We start from the raw sequence: 15983 nt of genomic DNA, 5'->3' as shown, positions 1-15983 counted from the left end.
GTGATGTCATAAAGGGCCCTGCCCAGGCACCCCTTTAAAAGTGGGGCAGGGGCAGCAGAGCTGCATCCTCTGGCAGGACAGGGACGTGGCCACCCCACTGTGGCCCGGTCCTGGTGAAAGAGGAGACGGGGTGGCAGCCAGACATGCTGCCATGGCCGGCACTGCTACCGGAGCCGCTCTCGCTGCCGCTATGTCCCATCCCTGGAAACTGTGAGGCCACTAAGAGCCAAAATCTCCCATCCCTGGACACCTTGGGACACTCAGGGTTAAATTTCCTGTCCCTGGACCCATTAGGTCACCAAGACCTAAAATGTCACATCCCTGGACCGCTTGGGTCACCGAGAGCCAGAATGTCCCATGCCAGACACCAGATATCCCATCCATGGAGAATCTGGGACCAAGACCTAAAATGTCCCATCCCTGGATCCAAGATGTCCCATCTCTAGACACTTTAGGCCACCCAGGCCTAGGTATCTCATCTCTGGACCCCATGAAGCCACCAAGACCCAGGATGACCCATCCTTGGAAACTCTGGGGACACCAAGTCCTAAGATGTCCCATCTCCAGCCACCTTGGGCCACCAAGATCAAGATGTCCCATTCCTGGACACTTTGGGCCACCAAGACCTAAAATATCACATCCCTGGATCAAAGATGTCTCATACCTGGAGACTTTGGGCCACCAAGATGCAGGATGTCCCATCCCTAGACCCAAGACGTCCCATCTCCAGCCCCCTTGGGCTACCCAGGCCAAGATCTCCCATCCCTGGACACTTTGGGCCACCAAGATGAAGATGTCACATCACTGGACACTTTGGAACACTAAGACCAAGATGTCCCATCTCTGGACCCAAGATGTCCCGTCTCCAGCCCTCTTGGGCCAACCAGACCCCTGATGTCCAATCCCTGGACCCCTTAGGCCAACAAGATGTCCCATGCCTGGACTCTGTGAGGCCATCAGGTGCCATAATGCCCCATCCTTGGATCCTTTAGGTGACCAAGACCAAGATGTCTCATCCCTGAAAACTGTGAGGTCACCAAGACAGAGGATGTCCCATGCCTGGACACATTTGGTGACCAAGACCTAAAATATCCTATGCTTGGGCCCCTCGGGCTACCAAGACCTAAAATGTCTCATTCCTGGACACTTTGGGCCACCAAGACCCAGGATATCTCATCCCTGGACTAAAAATGTCCCATTTGCTGCCATCTTGGGCCACCAAGACCTAAAATGTCCCAACCCTTGCACCCCTTGGACCACCCAGGCCAAGATGTCCCATCCCTGGACACTGTGAGGCCACGAAGACCCGGGATGTCCCATCCCTGCACGCTTTGGGGACACCAAGTCCTAAGATGTCCCATCTCTAGCCCCCTTGAGCCAGCCAGGCCAAGATGTCCCATCTTTGGACCTCTTAGGCCACCAAAAGACCTAAAATGTTCCTTTCCTGGACCCACTGAGCCACCAAAATCCAGGATGTGCCATCCCAGGCTCCAGATGTCCCATCCCTGGACACTTTGGGCCAATCAGACCCAAAATGTCTCATCCTTGGAACACCCAGGGCAAGATGTCCCATCCCTGGACACTTTGGGCCACCAAGACCCAGGTTGTCCCATGTCAGGACCCAGGATGTCTCATCTGCAGCCATCTTGGGCCACCAAGACCTTAAATGTCCCAACCTTTGGACCCCTTGGAGCACCCAGGCCAAGGTGTCCCATCCCTGAACACTGTGAGGACACCAAGACCCAGGATGTCTCATCCCTAGACCCTTTGGGGACACCAAGTCCTAAGATGTCCCATGTCCAGCCCCCTTGGGCCACCCAGGCCAAGATTTCCCATCTCTGGACAACTTTGGCCACAAAGACATAAAATGTCCAATCCCAGACCCTGAATGTACCATCCCTGGAGACTTTGGGTGATCAAGACCTAAAATGTCCCATCCCTGGACCCCTTAGGCCAAAGAGACCAAGATGTCTCATCCCTGGACACTTTGGGCCAACAAGACCAAGGATGTCCCAGCTCTGGACACAATATGTCCCATCTCCAGCCCCTTTGAGCCACCAATACCTAAAATGCCCCAATCCATGGACCACCCAGGCCAAGATGTCAATTCCCTGGACACTTTGAACTACCAAGACCCAGGATGTCCCTTTTCCGGACCCCTTAGGCCACCAAGATATAAAATGTCCAATCCCAGACCCCAGATGTCCCATCCCTGGACACATTTGGCCACCAAGACTTAAAATGTCCCATCCCTGGACACTTTGGTTCACCCAGGCCTAGATGTCCCATCCCTGGACACTGTGAGGCCACCAAGACCCAGGATGTCGTATCTCCGGACCCCTTTGGCTACCAAGACCAGGATGTGCCATGTTCAGCCATCTTGGGAAACCAAGACCAAGATGTCCCATCTTTGGACTCCTTGGGCCGCTGTGAACCAAAATGACCCATCTCAGAGCTCCGATGTCCCATCACTGGAAACTTTGGGCCACCGAGACCAAGATGTCCCATCCCTAGATCCAAGATGTCCCATCTCTGGACCCAAAATGTCCCATCCCTGGACACTTCGGGCCACCAAGATGCAGGATGTCCCATCTCTGGAACTTTTAAGCCACCAAGACCCAAAATGTCCCATCTCCAGGCATCCTGGTCCACCAAGACCAAGATGTCGCATCACTGGACCCCTTGGGCCACCGAGACCAAGATGTCCCTTTCCTGGTGTGAAGATCTCCCATCTCTGGACCCAAAATGTCCCATCCCTGGACTCTTTGGGCCACCAAGACCCAGGATGTCCCAACCCTTGGACCCCTGGAGCTCCCAGGCCAAGATGTCCTATCCTTGCACTGAAGATTTCCCATCGCTGGACACTTGGGGCCACCAAGATGCAGAATGTCCAATCTCCAGCCCCCTTGCTCCACCAAGACCAAGGTTGTGCCATCTCTGGACCCAAAATGTCCCATCTCCAGCGCCCTTGGGCCATCAAGAGCCAAAATTTCCCATCCCTGGATACCTTGCGCCAATCAGCGCAAGATGTGCCATCCCTGAAACCCTTAGGCCACCGGGACATAAAATGTCCCATATCTGGACACGTTGGGCCATCAATACTGAAAATGTCCTAAACCGGGACCCCTTAGACCACCAAGACCCAAGATGTCCCATCCTTGGACACTCTGGGGACAATAAGACCAAGGACATCCCTTCTCGGGACTCAAGATGTCCCATTTGCAGCCATCTTGAGCCATCAAGATGTTAAATGCCCCAACCCATGGACCACCCAGGCCAGGATGTCCCATCCCTGGACACTGTGAGGCCACAAGACCCAGGATATCCCGTCTCTGGACCCCTTCGACTACCAAGATCAGGATGTCCCATCCCTGGACCACCTGGGCCACCCAGACCCAGGGTATCTCATCCCTGGACTCAAATTGTCCCATCTCCAGCCCCCTTGGGCCATCAAGAGCCAAAATTTCCCATCCCTGTATCCTCTGGGCTACACAGAGCAGGATGTCCCATCCCTGGACCCCTTAGGCCAACAAGACCTAGAATGTCCCATCCTCAGACACTTTGGGCCACCCAGGCCAAGATGTCACACCCCTGGACCCTGTGAAGCCATCAAGACTCAGGATGTCCTATTCCTCGATACATTGGGGACACCAAGTCTTATAATGTCCCATCTCCAGCTCCATTGTGCCACCCAGGCCCCGATGTCCCATGTCTGGACCCCTTGGGCGAACCAGAACCAAGACCTCAACATCTCCCCCAGCTTCGTCCCACCTTATGTGGAGAGTATTGAACTCCAAGACCTCAAAACTTCTCCCCAAACTTACCCCCTCCTCACCTGGGGATGTTCAACCCCAACCATCTCCCTAACTTCACCGCACCTCATCTAGAGGATGTTGGACCCCCAGACCAAACATCTCCCCCAACTTCACCCCACCTCACCCGGAGGAGGTTGAACTCCAGCTGAGACCAAACATCTCCTCCAATGTTGTCCCATCTCGGGAATAGTGAACCCAAGACCCCAAACACCTCTCCAACTTTGTCCCACCTCATCTAGAGGGTGGAGAACCCCAAGACACCAAACATCTCCCGCAGTGTTGTCCCACGTCATCCAGACGATGTTGAACCCCAACATCTCACCCAATTTTGTCCCATCTGGAGGATATTGAACCCCAAGACCCCAAACACCTCCCCAACTTCATGCCTTCTTTACCTGGAGGATGTTGAACCCCAACCAAGACTCCAAACGTCTTTGCCAATTTTGTCCTACCTCATCTGGAATGTGGAGAACCCAGGACTCCAAAACATCTCCCGCAGTGTTGTCCCACCTGAGGGATGGAGTACCCAAGACCCAACCATCTCCTCCAACTTCATCTCTCCTCATCTAGCCGGTGGAGAACTCCAAGACCCCCAACATCTCCCTCAGTGTTGTCCCACCCAGAGGATGTTGAACCCCAACCAAGACCCACAAACATCTCCCCAACTTCATCCCTCTTCCCCTGGGAGGATGGAGAACCCAAGACCTGAACCATCTCCCCCAGTGTTGTCCCACCTCACGCTGACAACGTTGAACTCCAAGACTCCAAGATCTCCCCAACTTTGTCCCACCTGGAGGATGTTGAACCCCAACTGAGACCCCCAAACATCTTCCCAACTTCCTCCAACCTCATCTGGAGGATGGAAAACACAAGACCCTAACATCTCCCGCGAACTCCTCCTGATTGGTGAGTGGAGGGGGTGGGGCCTGTGGGTGGGGTCTGTGGGCGGGGCCTGCCAGGGGCAGTGGCCACTGCTGCTCTCCCAGGGAAGTTCATCTGGATCCATTTTGGGGCCACCAGGAAGTTGGTGTTGCCCAACAAGACGTGTGAGTGAGCGGAGGGCCCAGCAGGGGGCATCTAGTTGGCCGGCGTCTACTTGTCCATCATCCATCTGTCCCTCCACATGGCCATCCCTCCATCTCCTCATCCCACCACCCACCTGACCCTCATTCTCCATCTCCTGGTGTCTCCACCCTCATCTGTCCATCTGTCCATCCCCATCTTCTCACCCACCTCCTGGTCCCTCCATCTCTATCTCCTGGTGTCTCCATCACCTCGTGTCTCTGTCCATCTGTCCATCCCGAGCTCCTCACCCACCACCCACCCGACCGTCCCTCTCTTGGTGTGTCTATCTCCTCATCCATCCATCTCCTCACATGTCCCTCTCCTGGCCCCTCCATCTCACAGAATCACAGAAATCAGGGATTGGAAGGTGTAGGAGTCAGTCCGAAGAACAGTATTTGCCTGAACATCACCATCAGGGACTTGGAGAACAGATGCCCTGATAGAAAGAATTGGACAACGACTTGGAGAGAGGCCTGACGAAAAATGTTGTCTTGTACAGGTCTCTCCAACCTGGGGGCTACAGGTAACAATGGCTGCTGTACGGATTCCACCTGCTGCCGCAGCCAGACTTGCCCCCACCTCCTAAAAGGAATTGTGTTCTACAGGTCTCTCCCACCTGGGGACTACAGCTGCTGTGCAGAAGATGGATTTTCACCTGCTGCCTCAGCCAAACTTGCCCCCACCTCCTCCCTGCTACTAAGGCCAGTGAAGAAGTGAATGCGCAGAGGCTTGACGAAGGTCTTGAGGTCACCCAATGGACCAGTAAGAGACCCCTGAACCAAGGCGATGCAGGCACAGACGGGTTCTGGCAAGTGAAGCGGGGACTCTTCGGACCTGCGCAGTTCAGACTGGATTGCGAAACAAAGGCAGAGATTGGCCTCAATCCATGGGAGCGAAGCAGGGTGAAGAAGCATGAAAGACGATTCCCGACAGGACATCGCTGAGCTCTCCCCACCAAAGGATCACGGATCACAACGGAGAACCGGCAGGACTCTTCTAACGACACCCGAGACCATAGGGATGCCTTTGGATCTCGTAGTGGTAGTCAACCCTTTTTTTTCCCCCTTTCTTCTCTTTCCTTTTTATCCACTATCTCTATCACGTGCCGCTTTACGGGCAAAATAAATAAAGAAATATTGATGATGGAATTACAACCTCTTGGCTTTTTGATTGCCTTAATTTTGCACTTCAAGATCAAGGTAAATGAAGCATCACGAGTCCATCACCGAATGGACCGTGACAGGCCTGGAGCACAAGTCTTATGAGGAGCAGCTGAGGGACATGAGGCCGTTTAGCCTGGAAAAAAAGAGACTGAGGGGAGACCTTATCGGTCTCTACAACTACCTGAAAGGAGGTTGTAGCGTGGTGGGTGTTGGTCTCTTCTCCCAAGCAGCAACTGATAGGAGGAGAGGAAAGGTTCTCACGTTGTGCCAGGGAAAGTTCAGATTGGATATTAGGAGACATTTCTTCATGGAAAAGCAGTGGAACAGGCTGCCCAGGGCAGTGGTGGAGTCACCATTCCTGGAGGTGTTTAGAAGACATTTAATTGGGTTTCTTAGGGACATGGTTTAGTGCTAGAGTTGGGTTATGGTTGGACTCGATGATCCTGAGGGTCTCTTCCAGCTGAAATTATTCTATAATTCTATTGACAAATCAAATTCAGGGCGGCTATTCCCTTTAATGCCAGTTACACACCTGCAGTGTTACGTGAGGTGCCAAGGCTCTCGCACACCCCTACATGCACTGGGCAGGGACAGCGATGGTCCTGTCCAGGGCAGCCATCCCCATCCACAGTGAGTGTGGGACAGACACCCCAGACAGCATTGCAGACAGATTCGGTGCCTTTGTGCAAGAAACTCATTCCCACCTCTGAAGCATCACAAGATCTGTCCCTTCTCTATCCAGTAGATGTAGGGCAGCCCTTGAATAGGAAGCGCTTCACACCGCGGTATCCATGCGTACAGCAACACTTCCAAATCTCCTTTTTTTCTTTTCACCACCCTCTTGTCAACTCCTTGAGAACATAATCAAGGGACAGACACACCATTGTCACATTGGGCCTGTCGGCAGCACCTTGTCATTCCTAGAGATCAGTGACACGTCTGCCCAAGTACCTCAGGGGCAGCAGAGACGCCACTGACAAAACACACGTTTCCTTCCAGGTCTGTCATTCCCAGCCCTGTTTCTCTCTGGCCTTGGGGACAGCAGGGCTTGCTCACTCTCCTGTTGCCCAGTTTCAGCCCTGACTTTCCATCTGCCAAGCACTGTGACATTGCTCTGCTCTGAAGTCAAACCTTTGCACACATGGGGACCTGGATTCTTGAGACCAACCAGATTTCCCGAGAACTCTCAGAGCTTGGCTGGGTGCTACAGCTGAGGTGCCACAGCCCAACTGTGCACTGATGCCCTGAGCCAAGGGCACAGCCAGGACAAGCTGCAGCCTGTGCTGTTTGACACCCATGGAGTCACCGCCAGGCGTGGTGGGACAAGTCACACAGCTTGGGGTGCTGCACTGGCTGGGTACAGGCTTTTCAGGAGAGACGGGCTGGAAGGGTCAGCAGTGGGATTCCCTCAGAGTGAAGAAGTTGCTTGGATGTATGGAGCTCCTTTATGTGGGGAGTGACAAGATGGGTTTTCCCTTGTGAGTGTGGCCACAATGACAAAGCCCTGGGGCTGTGGGGGCACATGGCCATGGCCCCCAACAATCTGGTGCCACCGAAAGTGGGGCACAGCAGTCAGGGAGAGGCACCAGCATAAGGAGGAGAAAGCAGCACTGCAAGACTGTGCTAGGGAAATTGGAAATTATTTCCTTTTTCTTGAATAAACTCTTGATGGAACCCTGCTACTGCTGCCATTTTAGTGGCCTCTTCCTGGGCTCAGGAGAGTTCTGGAGGGCAGGGCCCCTTTTCTTTAGGGGGCACTGGGGGCTCCCCGGGCGAGCGGTCCCTGCCCTGGCTGGAATTGGAGGGACTGCGGCTGCAGCAGCCCAGGGAGAGTCCAGACCTGGAGAAACTTTGGGGTTCCCCCATCAGGAATCTCTGAAGTTTTAAAAGGAGAAGCGGCCAGTCCTGTATCGGGGCAGGAGAATAACCCCATCCACCAGGATAGAGCAGGACCTGACACGCTGAGCAGAGACCCTGAGGAGAAGGGCCTGGGCACTACAAGGGCCGCCACACAAGCCCGTGCTGCACGCTCACCATGAACAAGGCAGCTGCACACGGGGCTGCATGAGGAGGAGCGTGGGGACCCAGACACCTGGAGTTCTCATCCCATTCGGTTCAGCACTGGTGTGACCCCACACACACGGGTGTGTGCCAGTGTGCGGCTCCCAGTTTGGAGAAGCAGGGAGGAACTAGAGAGTGCAGGGCTGTGTCAAGGCAGGGGTCAGGACCTTGTGCACATGGTGTGGGATGCTGAGGGACCTGGGCTGCTCTGGCCCAGCAGTGCTGGGGAGGCTGCAGCAGTGTAGGAGTAGCCTGAGAGTGCTGGAAGGGTGGTTTCAGAGATGGTGGAGGTTTTCTTCATAGTGGGAAAGAGCACGAGAAAGAAATAATGGCACACAGTGCAGGTGGGGAGGTCCAGGCTGGACAAGAGCAGCAAGGAATGTGAGTGGAAGGGCAGTGCTGTGGTGGAGCAGGTCACCCAGAGGGAGTCTGCATCAGCCCAAGGCTTTGTGCTTCAAGGAACAGCTGGGGAGGATGGAGAGAGATCAGCAAAGGAAGGAAGATGCTCAGACAAGAGCAAGGTGGGGCAGCAGGGGGGATGTCTCCAGCCTGCAGGGAAAGAGGTGCAGGGGATGCCACAGCATAGGACAGGCTGTCGTGGAGATGATCAAGGGATGTAAAGAGGCTGAAAGCCCCAACAGCCATGAGCTCCTTCTCCCCTTGGCTATGGCTGTTGTCTCCAGCTCTGATGCCTGTGAGGAGACACCTTGTCCTTACAGCACAGGGGCCTCATGGCCTCCTTGTCCCCAGCCAGGAACCTGGGAGGTGTGGGACCATAGTCCTGCCCTTGGCCTTGCACAGCCCCACATCACACTGTCCCAGGAAGGGCCCTGGGCAACGTGGGAGGGACAGGATCTGCCTTCCCAGGGTTGGGGGTCAGGGCTTGGCCCTTTGGTTAATGAAACACATCCAGGTTTACTGATCATCAGAGAGACCTTCACCTTGCTTGTCCTGACCTGGCATCTCTGCCTCCAGTTTTCTTCTCTAACCAGACCCTGGGGTTGGTTCATCAGTAGCGTTCCTCAGGGGAACCCATTAACATTACAAGAAACTTTGGAGTTTGAATCTGAGTTTGACTTCTTCAGAGGTTTCTTCAGCTTCCTCCAGGGTCTGAGGTTCATGGACTCAGCACCACAGCCACCAGACGGGTCATTAAAGCGCCTTGGGCTGCTCCTGTGCTGCTGAGCTGGGCTGGGCTCCTGGGACAGAGGGAGCTCATGGCAAGCGGCAGCGCTGCAGAGAGACAGCTCTGCCCAGGAGCAGCTCCTCTGCAAAGCGCAGCAGGGCTGAGGGCTCTGCCTGGGGATCTCAGGGAGACGAGCAAGGCAGAGGGAGATGAAAGGTGGTCAGGATGGGGAGGATGACTGAGAGCTCACTGGAGCAGAAATCTTTGCAGCCCTTGCCATGGTAAGTCTCTGGGTGCAGGGCAATGCAGCTGTAGCTCCGGGAGGCATCTCCTAAAGCTGGAATAGCCACAGCTTGTCGGATCGCTATGGAGGGGACTCTTTTTCAGCTATTTTGAAAATGAAAGCAGATGGTTTTGCAGCCAAGGGTGCCCAGGGCTGTCCTGCAGAGCAGCGTCCCTGCACCCCAGGGCTGTGCCGGGGCAGGGACTCTGCCGCCTGCCAGGGTCAGCGCTCAGCCTGCCCGGGGAGATCCCCACGGTGCTGTGGGGAGAAGCTGTGGAGGGAAGGAGTGACCTGTGTCAAGGCAGGAAAGGCGCTTCTGCTGTTAAGGGGGTGCTGTGTGGGTCAGGGCTCTTTCACAGCTCCAGATCACCCCCAGGATTTTTCCAAGTGGATGCCTCAAGCAGAAGATCAATGCAAGGATTACCAGACAGATAGGGAGCTTTCCTGAGCCTGTCTTTTCAGTTTCCTATCCCAAGGGTTGTGGGGTGCAGGAAAGGATAAAATGAAGATGAGCTCTCATGCTTAAACAAGTCACTGAGACTCCTGAACTGCAACTCAGAGTCATCAGTACATCTGCCAGAAGCCTCATAACATCCCTTCAGCTGCTGCTCTGCCTGTGCACAGCACCTGCATGACATTGGCTGAACCCATCAGTCTTACTCTGACCTGTCCTTTTCCCCAGTCTGCAAACAGGAAGATGCCCCCAGGCAGTGCCCTGTGAACAGGCAGGATCTGTAGGGCCAGGGTGAGGGCACAGAGGGTGGGATGGTCTGTGAGCACTGACAGGGAAGAGACATGGACAGGGAAACACCTCCCAGGGGGAGAATGGCCAGGCAGCAGGGAAATGATCAGAAATGAGAGGAAACTAAACCTGGAATTGTTCTGGGAGGGAGAGCAGAAAAAACTCCGTATGACCCCTGCAGTGCAGATCCCTCCTGTGAGCAGCCCCCTCGCCTCCTCTCCCACCCAGCAAAGCCTCTGCCCTCAGGGCCGGGGGCTCCAAGGCATGAAGCAGCTCCTGTGCAGCCAGAGCTCCAGTTCCCTCTGCAGAGCACAGGGGCTGAGAGCAGCTGCCCGGCAATGCTGGTGTGTGGGAGGTGGCTGCACAGCTGGGGAAGGGTGACGCTGTCTGAGTGCCCGGCTGCCTCTGCCCTGGCCTCTCTCACACCCACCCTCACCGCAGTTTCCTTCTTGCTCCACTGCTCTGGGTCACTGTTGGTGTGATCTGGTTCTTGCTGTCAGGCTCTCTGGGGATGGGAGTTTCAGCTGCAGAGTCACAGCCTGATCTTGTGGGTCCTTTCCTGCAGCTGTGTCCATGGGAACACGTGTCCCAGCTTTGCTCTGCCCTGTGGGGCTGTGGGCAATGCAGTGTGTGGGGCTGGGGAAAGAGCTGAGTCTCCCTGAATCAAATGCCATCATTAGGACACTTCGCTGTATGCTCGAGGTTTTCTTCCAATCCTGTCCTACAGCATCTTTGTGTTATCTGAACATAGAGAAACATAGAGATGCTATGACAGATAAAATGCTGTTGAGTTTATGAAATGAGCTGTGTGTATCCTGGGCTAGAAGTAGAGAGCTTCAACCTTAGGAAAGGGTGAGACGTGTCATAGTCTGAGGTGGGTCCCTCTGCTCTCAGCAGTCCTGGTGGCTTTTCAGGGTGACATGGCAGTGTGATCACCATCTCAGAAAGGTGCCAGCCCAGGGCAGCTGGAGGAAGACAGAGGGACAGAGCAGCTGCCCTCACTCTGCACTGACCCACAGGCATCCTCTGGTCTCGCAGGACTCGCTCTGTTCTCCCTGAGTGCAGCAGAAATGCTGAGGGTTTCTGACACCCAACAACACTCCCCAGGCTGTGAGAGGAGAAGGAGCTGTAGAAACACTAAACCTCTCAAACTCATTTTCTCAGGTCTGGGGGTACAGATGCTGACAGTCCCTTCTGCAGCAGGAGCGGTTCCATCTGACAAAGCTGAACCCCAGGACTGGCCCCTGCCCCACCCATCACACAGGGTCAGGCTGACTCCTCAAGAGCCCCTGGGCAGAGACCCTGCTCTTCATTGCACACTCATCAAGCACCGACGAGGGCTCCAGCCAGGACGTTCTCCTGGAAAAAGAAAAGAGTCTCTTTGTGGGAGGGTCTGTGGGAAATGGCTTTGGTTTTTCCCAGAGAAGTCTCCCCTAAATTGTCACTGTCTTTTCCTCCTTGCACAGGTCCTCATGCCCACAGGCAGCAAATGTCCAACAGCAGCTGCATCACCCAGTTCCTCCTCCTGGCGTTCACAGACACACGGGAGCTGCAGCTCTTGCACTTCTGGCTCTTCCTGGGCATCTACCTGGCTGCCCTCCTGGGCAACGGCCTCATCATCACCACCATAGCCTGTGACCAGCACCTCCACACCCCCATGTACTTCTTCCTGCTCAACCTCGCCCTCCTGGACCTGGGCTCCACCTTCATCACTGTGCCCAAATCCATGGCAAACTCTCTGTGGGATACCAGGGTGATTTCGTTTGCTGGATGTGCTGCCCAGGTCTTCTGTGTATGTTTCTTGTTTGGTGCAGAGTATTTTCTTCTCACTGTCATGTCCTATGACCGCTACGTTGCCATCTGCAAACCCCTGCACTACGGGACCCTCCTGGGCAGCAGAGCTTGTGTCCACATGGCAGCAGCTGCCTGGGCCACTGGGTTTCTCAATGCTCTGCTGCACACAGCCAATACATTTTCACTGCCGCTGTGCAAGGGCAATGCCCTGGACCAGTTCTTCTGTGAAATCCCCCAGATCCTCAAGCTCTCCTGCTCACAGTCCTACTTTAGGGAAGCTGGGCTTCTTGTGGTTAGTGCCTGTTTAGGATTTGGGTGTTTTGTGTTCATCGTGGTGTCCTACGTGCAGATCTTGAGGGCTGTTCTGAGGATCCCCTCTGAGCAGGGACGGCACAAAGCCTTTTCCACGTGCCTCCCTCACCTGGCCGTGGTCTCCCTGTTTGTCAGCACTGCCGTGTTTGCCTATCTGAAACCCCCCTCCATCTCGTCCCCATCCCTGGACCTGGTGGTGTCTGTTCTGTACTCAGTGGTTCCTCCAGCAGTGAACCCCCTCATCTACAGCAAGAGGAACCAGGAGCTCAAGGATGCCCTGTGGAAACTGATGACTGGATTTCTTCTGAAGCTATAAACTGTCTCTGTCTTCTTCTACATACGAGTTATAGTCTAACTCATTTCAGGTTCATCCTGTGTGCAGTATTTTTTGTCTCTAGTTGTGTTTTTCTCTTATGATAATACTGTAATTCCATTTTTAGTTCACTGCCTGCTTTTCTTTTCTCACTGAGTGTCTGTGTCCATGAGGAATCATGCTCCCTGTGTTTAAGCAAAATAAAGGGCTCTCCAGCAAACTGTTTTCTGCTGACATCCGAACTCCAAGACCTTTTTCAAGCTGCAGGGACAGTTCCTGTGTGCATGGGTGGAAGGGGAAAGAGCTCTCGCTTGGCAGCCCTGCCAGGGAGCACCAGCGCTTGGCCTTCCAGAGCTGTTCTCGTTCCACTCCCACACTCTCCTTCTCATCCCTTGTGTTGGTGCAAGGCCTGAGTGCTCTGGCAGCCTGGTCACCGTCCTGCTGTGTGTGAGTCCTGTGAGCGCAGGCAGGGACAGGCAATGGGCACTGCTGTGACAGAGCTGGCCTCCGTAACACTACTTCTATAAAGGAAAGTGATGTTCATAGGGCAGTGCCTGAGGGCTTAGGTCTTCTTCAAGTTCGTCTTCAGGACATGCACAAGAAAGCAGCCTGCAGGTTGAAACAGCAGTGTAGAGATAAACAGTGTGTGTGTGCAGGGCTGGGCACTCAACAGTGTCCTCTCACAGCCAGGCCTCCTGCCAGAGACCTGCAGGACCAGCAGAGCAGGGGCTGGGCTGTGCCCCTGTGCACTGGACACCCCACGGAAGCTGCCCCAGGGCATCGTCATGGACTGGCCCCTCACAACCTCCCTTTCCAGCACTGGGCTGTCACACCAGATTGAGAATTTTTTCCTGAATGAGTAGGTCAGAAGTCCATGTTTGCATTGTTCAGATGAGATATGGGCATGCACGTCATGTACATGAGGTGAGATGAACACGAGTGAGCAGAAATGCCATCAGCTATTCCTGGGAGTGCCAGGAAGGCCTGTGGGACAAACATCGAGGTCACTCACATTGGGAGTAACAGCCCATGGGAAACAACCCACTGGGATCTTCTTCCTTGAACTGAGGTCCCCGTGTCCATTCCTCATGACGTGGGACATCTCAGATGAGTGCAGAGCAGGGTGACACACCACAGGGCTGAGGTGCCTCCTGTCCTTTGGGAGTGGCAACAGGAGCCCATAGAGACACTGTGACTCCTGCCTCTGTGTGTAAAATGGAGAGACTCTGTCTCTGAACATCCCTGGGTGCAGAAGGAGCCCATGAGGCCAGCTCAGATGTCAATGCTTGACGGAATCCTGGTATTTCTGTGTGTGAGTCCAGGAACAAACCCCAGTGGCCCAGTGAGATTCATCTCAGCTGCCTTGGACAGGCTCATTGCAAGTGCTCCAGTCTTCTATGTCACCGTTGCCCGTGATTCCAGATTGTGCTCTCAAAAGTGCCGTAGACACCAGAATGGTTCTGGGGTCCTTAGGAAACACAGACCTCAAACCCATCTTCAAGAAGAGCTGGACTAAGAACTGGGAGAATAACAGGCTGGCCACCCTACCTCCCTCCCTGGGAAGAGGATGGGACATGTCCTCCTGCAGCCATTTCCAGGAACGTGAAGGACAAGGAAGGGATTGCTGAACCCCAATGGAGAGGGGCAAGAAAGGCATGTTGTGTACAGGGCGTTTGCAAGGCCTCAGACATGGTGTGCTTCTGGGCAGAGTGGTGCTGATGGGGCTCAAGAAGTGGATGCTGGGTGGGAAGTTGGCTGAACCATCAAACCCAAATATCATGAGTGGTACAAAGTCCTCCGAGCAGACAGTTACCAGCGTCATCTCTCAGTGACCAGCATTTCGGCCAACACTGTTGAACGTCTTTATTCTCCAGTTCTATGATGTAACACAGTACACTTTCAGCGCCTTTGAGGATGATGCAAAGCTGGGTGGAGGCCTTGAGCAACCTCCCCTGGTTCACCCTGCCCTGAGCAGGAGAGCGAGACAAGATGAGTGAGACAAGGGCTCTCTTCAAACCTAAGCATTCTGTGATTTGGAATAATTCTTGCCTTGGAGAGGTTTCTGGAAAGAGAATAGCTAGAGAATAGGAAAAAAAAAAAGAAAGGCAGAGGAGGAGATATAGAAGGTGTTAACGTAAATACAGCAGTTCCAGTGAGGAGTGCTTTTCACCCATATTTATTGTCATTTGAGGAATTAATGCTCCCATTACTTTCTCGTTTGCTCCCATTTTTGCTACTGGATCAGCTTTGTGATTTCCTTTAACACTATCAGTTTGCCCAGATTGGTGTGCTTTACAATGCAGAATTGCTGCTTCTTTTGGTTTCATAACGATTAATTAAATACAGCCCCGCACAATTAAATACAGCTCCCTAACTAAACACACCCTCCAATTAAACACAGCCCCCCCAGCTAAACACAGCTCTCAATTAAATACGGCCCCCCACAATTAAATACAGCCCCCTAATTAAACACAGCCCCCCCCAGTTAAACACAGACCACAATTAAATACGGCCCCCCACAATTAAATACAGCCCCCTCCAACTAAATACAGCTCCCTAATTAAACACACCCCCCAAATTAAACACAGCCCCCCCCAGTTAAGCACAGACCACAATTAAATATGGCCCCCCACAATTAAATACAGCCACCTGCAATCAAATATAGCTCACTAATTAAACACAGCCCCCCAAATTAAACACAGCCCCCCCAGTTAAACACAGCTCTCAATTAAATATGGCCCCCCACAATTAAATACAGCCACCTCCAATCAAATATATCTCCCTAATTAACCACAGCCCCCCCAGTTAAACACAGACCACAATTAAATACGGCCCCCTCCAACTAAATACAGCTCCGGAATTAAACACAGCCCCCCAAATTAAACTCACCCCCCAATTAGTCACAGCCCCCCCAGCATCGGGAGGGGACCAGGAGGCTGGGCTGGGGGCAGATGGGGAACCCGCAGCTGCTCCCCGCCATGGGTGTGCAAGGGGGTGTGTGCACAGGGAGCGTGGGCACCAGGAGCAAACGTGCCAGCGGGTGTGTGGCCGGGGAGCACACGGGGACACGGGGGTGCTGGGACCGGCTCGGGGTCCCCCCCAGGCTCCCCCAGCTCCAGGCAGTGCCCCAGGGTCGGGCTGAGCCCGCAGGCCTCAGTGTCACGGCCGGGACAAGGGGGGACACTGGGGACCCCAGGGTGGGCGCCCCCCCCGGGCAGGGGACCCAGGCGTCCGGGACGGGACACCCCCCGCCATGGAAGCCAACGAGCTCTCCAGACTCGTGCCCACCCCTCAGGAGCACGAACGGCA

At 54.3% G+C, this 15983-nt stretch overlaps 1 protein-coding gene across 1 annotated transcript; it reads left to right on the top strand.

Annotated features, from left to right (window-relative positions):
- Positions 1-12089: 12089 nt before the first annotated feature.
- Positions 12090-12605, top strand: LOC135999479 (olfactory receptor 14J1-like; the record flags this gene model as incomplete). Its single annotated transcript, XM_065653047.1, has 1 exon — positions 12090-12605. A coding segment is annotated over exon 1 (516 nt), but the record flags the coding sequence as incomplete, so codon positions are not given.
- Between the last annotated feature and the right edge of the window lie 3378 nt (positions 12606-15983).

This window comes from Caloenas nicobarica, chromosome 28 (genome assembly GCF_036013445.1).
Source record: "Caloenas nicobarica isolate bCalNic1 chromosome 28, bCalNic1.hap1, whole genome shotgun sequence".
Lineage (NCBI taxonomy): Eukaryota > Metazoa > Chordata > Aves > Columbiformes > Columbidae > Caloenas > Caloenas nicobarica.
This window is presented reverse-complemented; position numbering and strand designations above follow the sequence as displayed.